This window comes from Crocuta crocuta, unplaced genomic scaffold (assembly GCF_008692635.1).
Source record: "Crocuta crocuta isolate KB4526 unplaced genomic scaffold, BGI_CrCroc_1.0 scaffold2088, whole genome shotgun sequence".
NCBI classification, from domain to species: Eukaryota; Metazoa; Chordata; class Mammalia; order Carnivora; family Hyaenidae; genus Crocuta; species Crocuta crocuta.
This window is the reverse complement of record NW_027527892.1, coordinates 170,790-178,023: the sequence shown is the minus strand read 5'-3', so window position 1 is coordinate 178,023 and position 7,234 is coordinate 170,790. Positions and strand designations below refer to the sequence as shown.

Below are 7,234 nucleotides of genomic sequence, written 5' to 3'. Positions count from 1 at the left end.
CAGTTACCAACTGAGCCAGCATGTATATTCCTAACATGTATACAAAGAGAAATAAAAACATAAGCCTACACAAAAACTTATACAACATAAATGCTGATGGAAGTACTACTGAAACAGCCAAAGCAAGGAAACTACTGAAAGATCCATCAACTTACAAACAAATAACCAAAATGTGGAATATCCATACAATAGGATACTGCATATTACAATATGTGCTTGTGAAAGGAGCTAGATGAAAATGCCATATTCACATACAAAGAACAGACTTTTTCTTTCTTTTTTTAAATGTTTATTTTGGAGAGAGAAAAAGTCTAGGGAGGGGAGAGACAGAGAGAGGGAGACACAGAATCTCAAACAGACTCAGGCTCTGAGCTGTCAGCAGAGTCCAACATGGGGCTTGAACCCATGAACCATCAAGGTCAAGATCAAGGTCAAGATCAAGACCTGGGCTGAACTCAGAGGCATAACCAACTGAACCACCCAGGTGCCGAACACTGACTTTTTCTGCTACCAGTGTTAGAAGAACGGAAAACTGGGAATAACTATTTAACACTGTTTTTTGGGTCATGAAAAACTTCTGGAACTAGATAGTGTAATGATGGGATAAACATTTTGAATGCACTAAGCTGCCAATGAATCATATACGTTAAGTAGTTACCATGGTAAATTACATGTTACATCAACATTACAAGAAAGAAAAAAAACAGCACGAGTCTAGAACAATTTGTCTGCCATTTTGTACTAAGCAATAGAAACAATACAATAATACAAAAGTGCAGACAAATTGTGAGCTTGACATTCAATGGAGACAAAAAAATGAAGACAAAAACAAATATATTACAATTTAGCACATTTAAATTCAAACACATCATAAATTCAGGAGCAAAACTAAACCTATCTACAAATCTTGCTGTATATGCAGAAAATAAATAAATCCACATAAGATACATTATCTTTTGTATGTATTGTATGTATTATTTGTACCTATTATACACAGGTACAAATAACTGAGTGAAAGATTTTAAGATAAAAGCTCAAAGTATAATATATACAGCAGGGTAATTTGGAAAAACTAGTAATTTATGACTAGATTACTGACAAAGTCTTGAGTCTGACACAGGATAAAGTAGGAAAAACAAAATATTGAAAACAGCTAGAGAGAAGAGAAAGGTATTTCACAAGTGATAGAATTGAAAGAGGAAAGACACATCTGGAAGGGAGTATTACATATAATATAAATATAATAATACATTCTAACATACATTTTAGGAGTTTAAAGTTAGTGTACTATAATTTTTATAAAACCANCCGACATGTATTTTAGAAGTTTAATGTTAGTGTACGGAGATGTTCATAAAGGTTTAAGCAGTACCCCCATTACTGTCCACTTATAGTTTACCTGAACTGTTTCCAAAATCCTCTGGGCACATAGTATTGTAGTCGGGAAGCAGATAAATGACCAAAGATGACTTGAAGATGTCTTAAAACAGCAATATTGTACTCTTTCCTATCTTCTGTCTTATTTAAAGGTGGTTTGTCTTCAAATTGATGAGAATATCCAAATACATCATCTCGGGGATCAACATTACTCTGGAGACAAAAAACCTAAAACCAATCACTGATGAGCCTAATCTAACTTTAGAAATACATTTAAGTCAAGACAAATAAAAAGTGAATGAATAACTTGTGTTATTTTACATTTCATTGTTTCCAAAAAACACAACTTTTAATTTATACTATTAGTGCTTATTCCCATAATTTCACATATGAGGTATCATATAAAAATCATAAAGGGATAATCCTGAATATCCAGTAGAGTTAGTGTAAAAAACAAAGATTTAGTTTAGTAACCTACACTGAAGACAAAGGAGTACTTTGTTATAAATAACTTTGTGAAATGAAGTATTTAACCTTCCCAGGACTCAAGTTTTTCTTCAAGAGATAATGTAGTCTTTATAAATTATATGAAATAATTTATATGACATGATCAGGATTATTAATACATATGACAATTAAGACTACCTTTTGGTAGAAACAGTAGCACAGACAGAAGACCTAAAGGGCTCAATTATGCTACGAAACAAAATTTAGTTGGTTNTCTGATCTGTCACTAAAACATAACTTTTCTAAAAACTATAGAAAGTTTATTTAAAAAATTGAGGAAGACACAAAGTAATGGAAAAAATTCCATACTCATGAACTGGAAGAACAAACGTTGTTAAAAAGTGGATACTACCCAAAGCAATCTACATATTCAAAGTAGATTCCTATCTACATTGTATTCAATGTAATTCCTATCAAAATGATACCAGCATTCTTCACAGAGCTAGAACAAACAATCCTAAAATCTGTATGGAACCAGAAAAAACCAACATAGCCAAAGCAATCTTGAAAAAGAAAACTAAAGCAGGAGGCAACACAATCTTGGACTTCAGGCTGTATTACACAGCTGTAATCATCAAGACAGTATAGTACTGGCATAAGAACANAAAAAAAAAAAAAAAAAAAAGAAAAAATCAAAATCTAATGCCTTGAGTGTGTTTTATTGGATATGAAATGAATGTAGGAAGGTACATCCATGTTTTAGAATCTCCACAACCATCAGCTAAACTAGTTTTGGTCAGTGAAGGAAAGAAGTATGAATGAGGGATGACCCACTTACTATAGATTATTTTCTGTCTTCTCTATTAATTACTATGAAACTTGAGGAAAGGANATACTACCCAAAGCAATCTACATATTCAAAGTAGATTCCTATCTACATTGTATTCAATGTAATTCCTATCAAAATGATACCAGCATTCTTCACAGAGCTAGAACAAACAATCCTAAAATCTGTATGGAACCAGAAAAAACCAACATAGCCAAAGCAATCTTGAAAAAGAAAACTAAAGCAGGAGGCAACACAATCTTGGACTTCAGGCTGTATTACACAGCTGTAATCATCAAGACAGTATAGTACTGGCATAAGAACAGACACTCAAATCAATGAAACAGAATAGAGAACCCAGAAATGGACCCACAAATGTATGGCCAAACTAATCTTTGACAAAGCAGGAAAGAATATCCAATGGAAGGAAAGGCAGTCTCTTGAGTAAACAGTGCTGGGAAAACTGGACAACAATATGTAAATGAGTGAAAATAGACCACTTTCTTATATCATATACACAAAAATAAATTTAAAATAGATGAAAGACCTAAATAGATAGTAAACTATCAAATTTCAAAGAGAAAACAGGCATCAATCTCTTTGAAACTGGCCACAGCAATTTTTTATTAGGCGTGTCTCTGCAGGGATGGAAAATAAAAGCAAAAATAAATAATGGGACCCCAACAAGATAAAGAGCTTCTCCACAGCAAAAGAAACAATCAGCAAAACCATAAGGCAACTAAAGAGATAGGAGACCTATTTGCAAATAATATATTGGATAAAGGGTTATTATCTAAAATCTACAACACTTCGCAAATTAAAAACCCGAAAATGAAATAATCCAGTGAGGAAATGGGCAAAAGACAAGATGAACACTACAAATCAAAACACAATGATATACCACCTGACAGCAGTCAAGAGTGTCTAAAATTAACAACTTAGGAAATGACAGATGTTGGAAAAGATGTGAACAAAGAGAAACCCTTGTGCCTTGTTGGTGGGAATACAAACTAGTTGCAACCACTCTGGAGAACATTATGGAGGTTTCTCAAAAAATTAAAAATATAGAAATACTGTATGATGCAGCAAGTACATTACAAGGTATTTATCGAAAGGATATAGGTGTGCTGTTTTCAAGGGGCACATGCACCCCAATGTTTATAGCAGCACTACGGAGAATAGCCAAACTACAGAAGAGCCCAAATGTCCCTCAAATGACAAACTGATTAAGATATGGTATATATACACAATGATTATTCAGAGATTAAAAAAGAAATCTTGCCATTTGCAACAATGTGGAACTAGAGTATATTGTGCTAAGTGAAGTAAGTCAGTCAAAGACGAATACTATATGATTTCACTCCCAAGTGGAATTTAAGAAACAAAACAAACATAAGGGAAGGGAGGAAATATAAGATAAAAACAGAGAGGGAGAGTAAACCATAAGAGGCTCTTAAATACAGATAACAAACAGGGTTCTGGAGGGGAACTGGGTGGGGGGAAGGATTAAATGGGTGATAGGCATTAAGGAGGGTACTTGTCGGGAATGAGGACTGGGTGCTAAAATTAAAGTGATGAATCACTAAGTTCTACTGCTGAAACCATTACTACACTACATGTTAACTTACCTGAGTTTAAATAAGATTAAAACAAAACAAAACAAGAAACCAACTGGATTAACTGACATGGAACACTCTACTCAACAATAGCATATACATTCTTCTGAGGTATACAAGAGAGATTTTCCAAGAAAATTTGTAAAGGCCACAAATTAAGTCAACAGATTTTAAAAAGATAATATATTGTATAAAATATCTTCTCCAACCACAATGGGATGAATTTAAAAAGATGTCTATCAAGCTATGAAAAGGCACGGAGGCGGCTTAAATACATGCTGCTAAGTGAATGGAAGCCAGTCTGAAAAGATCATATATTCCATGATTCCAAAAATGTAACATTCTGAGAAGGCAAAATTGGCAAGTAGAAAGATCAGTGGTTTCTAGGGGTTGGAAGACAGGGATAAGGGTGGAGGGGATTTTTATGTCAAGAAACTATTTTGCGTGACACTTTACTGATAGCAAAATTCATATGTAGAAACTCTTAGTATATACAACACAAATAACGATCCCAAATTTAAACTATGGACTTTAGTTAATAATAATGGAAAAATATTGACTCATCAGTTATAACAAATATACCAAACTAATGCAAGATAATTATAATGGGGAAAACTGAGAGGGTTAGAGGCAAGAAAAAAAAAATCTGTATTCTCTGGGAAATTTTTCTGTAAAACTAAATCTGGTCTAAAAGAAATAAACTCTATTGGGCACCTGGGTGCTTCAGTTGGTTAAATATTCAACTTCAGCCCAGGTCATGATATCATGGATCTTCTACGTCACTCTGATCCTCTCCCGCTTACTCCCTCTCTCTCAAAAATAAATAAACGTTAACAAAAATTTAAAACAAAAACCAACTATAAAAAAAGAGAAAATTTCAACTTCAGTTTAAAGTATGGTAAATGATAAGCACTACGATAAGCCTGAGATACTAGCTCAGAGATCCTTGTACTATCATCAAAAGTAGTTCAAAAAAATCCTACAAGTACAATATTCTTAGAGACCAACATAGAAACAAAAACCCCAACAAAAAGCAAAAACAATATATACAAACAACAACATTAACAACAACAACAAAACAGTGTATCTAGTAATCAAGACCTCGTTACTTAGGGTTAATAATGTATAATTAAAATTTACCTCACTGTCTTGCTTCTCATCACCAAAGATATCATCATCTACATCACTGCCTGTGCCTTCAACAGCAAGAATACTGTTCCTGATGGAAGGAATCATGTAGAGTTGTTGGATCACAGAGTTCATGTAACAAGTAGCACCAGCATTTTTAAGACCCACAAATCCTTTTGATGGGCGAGGTCCAACAGGTGGTAGATATTCCCACTCAGTAAGTGCTTCACAAGCTGAGAGAAAAAAAGATTCCCATAATATGAAAATGCTTCTGTCCACTGGCAGCTGTGTTATGCTAATAAATTAGTAACTCTATCACTACAAGCCATTTGAGAGGTGCTCCAAATTGTAACTTGAATAATGGGTACCACTGCACAGATCCATTCTAGGAAGTACTCAGTCTGTATTTGTTGATGTTACTTCCATGACCATGACTAACGACTGCTCACAGTTTCATCTTGAGAAATGAGTAAAACAGTATATTTGACAGGTCTGTCATAACTGTAAATCCCTTTACATTCTTCATCACCTTCCAAAAATCAAAAAAAATCCTGAACATCATTATCTGGGTGATGGATTAGAGTACATTAAACTGCAATAGCCAATATATAGAATTACATGGATCTGAATGTGCTGTTAGATATATTATTAAATATAAAATCAAACAGAAAGTGTGAATGTGTGAAGTATATCCCAATCTGTGTTAGAAAGGAAAAATATAAACAAAGGGATACAAGAAAAGTTAGTTCTTTTAAGTCTGAAGTCACTGACTTTTGTTTTTCTTTAATGTTTATTTTGAGAGGGGGTGGGAGAGAAACAGAGAGAGAGGGGAAAGAGAATCTCAAGCAGGATCTGTACTGTCATTCCAGAGCAGAAAAATTTTCAAAATGTTAACTTTATTAAAACTCAGCTTAGAATAACAGCAAGAATCTCAAAGTGAGGTCTTCCAAATCTTTCCATTCTTCTATCTTTAGTATTACATAACATCAAATTTGATTTATTTTATTTTGTATTTGGTAAAATAAAACAATTTGCAAAGTTACTCGAAACACTTATCTGAAGGCATTTAAACAGAATTTGAGAATTTTTCTGTATGAAAAATTTTAATTACATACACAATTATTAAAATTATTAAACTACTTATTACTTACTAAAAACAAACACATAAACATTTCCTAAAGGAAAACATTAATTTTAAACTCAGAGATATCTCAACCAACAAAACAACTTTACAAGTTAAAATACTTACTAGTTATTGCTGTGCCTATGTAATACATTTCAGTCAAACAGTCAACTATCTGTTTGAGGTTCCTTACACAGCCAACAGCTAAGGCTACAAGCAATTCAAAACCAGCATTGATGGTAGCTGGTGAACTACAGACTGGAATAGCCTGCTCTGCTGGCAATTCTCCAGTTCTCATACATTGTAAGTAAACTTTGGAAGCAGGAAAGATGAAATCATCAATTAATTCCTAAAGAGGTGAAAAAAAAAAGTAACACATTAGTAGCAATAATATATTCTAGGAAAAAGTCTCCCTTGGAAGGTAATATTTTTATACTATTTGAGAAATTTAGGGGCGCCTGGGTGGCTCAGTCGGTTAAGCGTCTGACTTCAGCTCAAGTCATGATCTCACGGTTCAGGCTCTGTGCTGTTATCTCAGAGGTTGGAGCCTGTTTCAGATTCTGTGTCTCCCTCTCTCTCTGACCCTCCCCTGCTCATGCTGTCTCTCTCTCTCTCTCAAAAATAAATATTTTTAAAAGTTAAAAAAAGTTAAACATATTTTTACATTTAAAAAATTTGATTTTCAAATAAAATGAAAATTTTCAAAGCTATTAATCA

At 33.5% G+C, this 7,234-nt stretch overlaps 1 protein-coding gene across 1 annotated transcript in view; it reads right to left on the bottom strand.

The window, feature by feature from the left end:
* Positions 1 to 7,234, bottom strand: part of LOC144245678 (ubiquitin carboxyl-terminal hydrolase 9X-like) — a 137,960-nt gene that overhangs the window by 50,896 nt on the left and 79,830 nt on the right. The window contains 3 exon segments of the mRNA XM_077781009.1: positions 1,400 to 1,590; positions 5,407 to 5,627; positions 6,644 to 6,866. Coding sequence (XP_077637135.1) covers positions 1,400 to 1,590; positions 5,407 to 5,627; positions 6,644 to 6,866 — 635 coding nt within the window.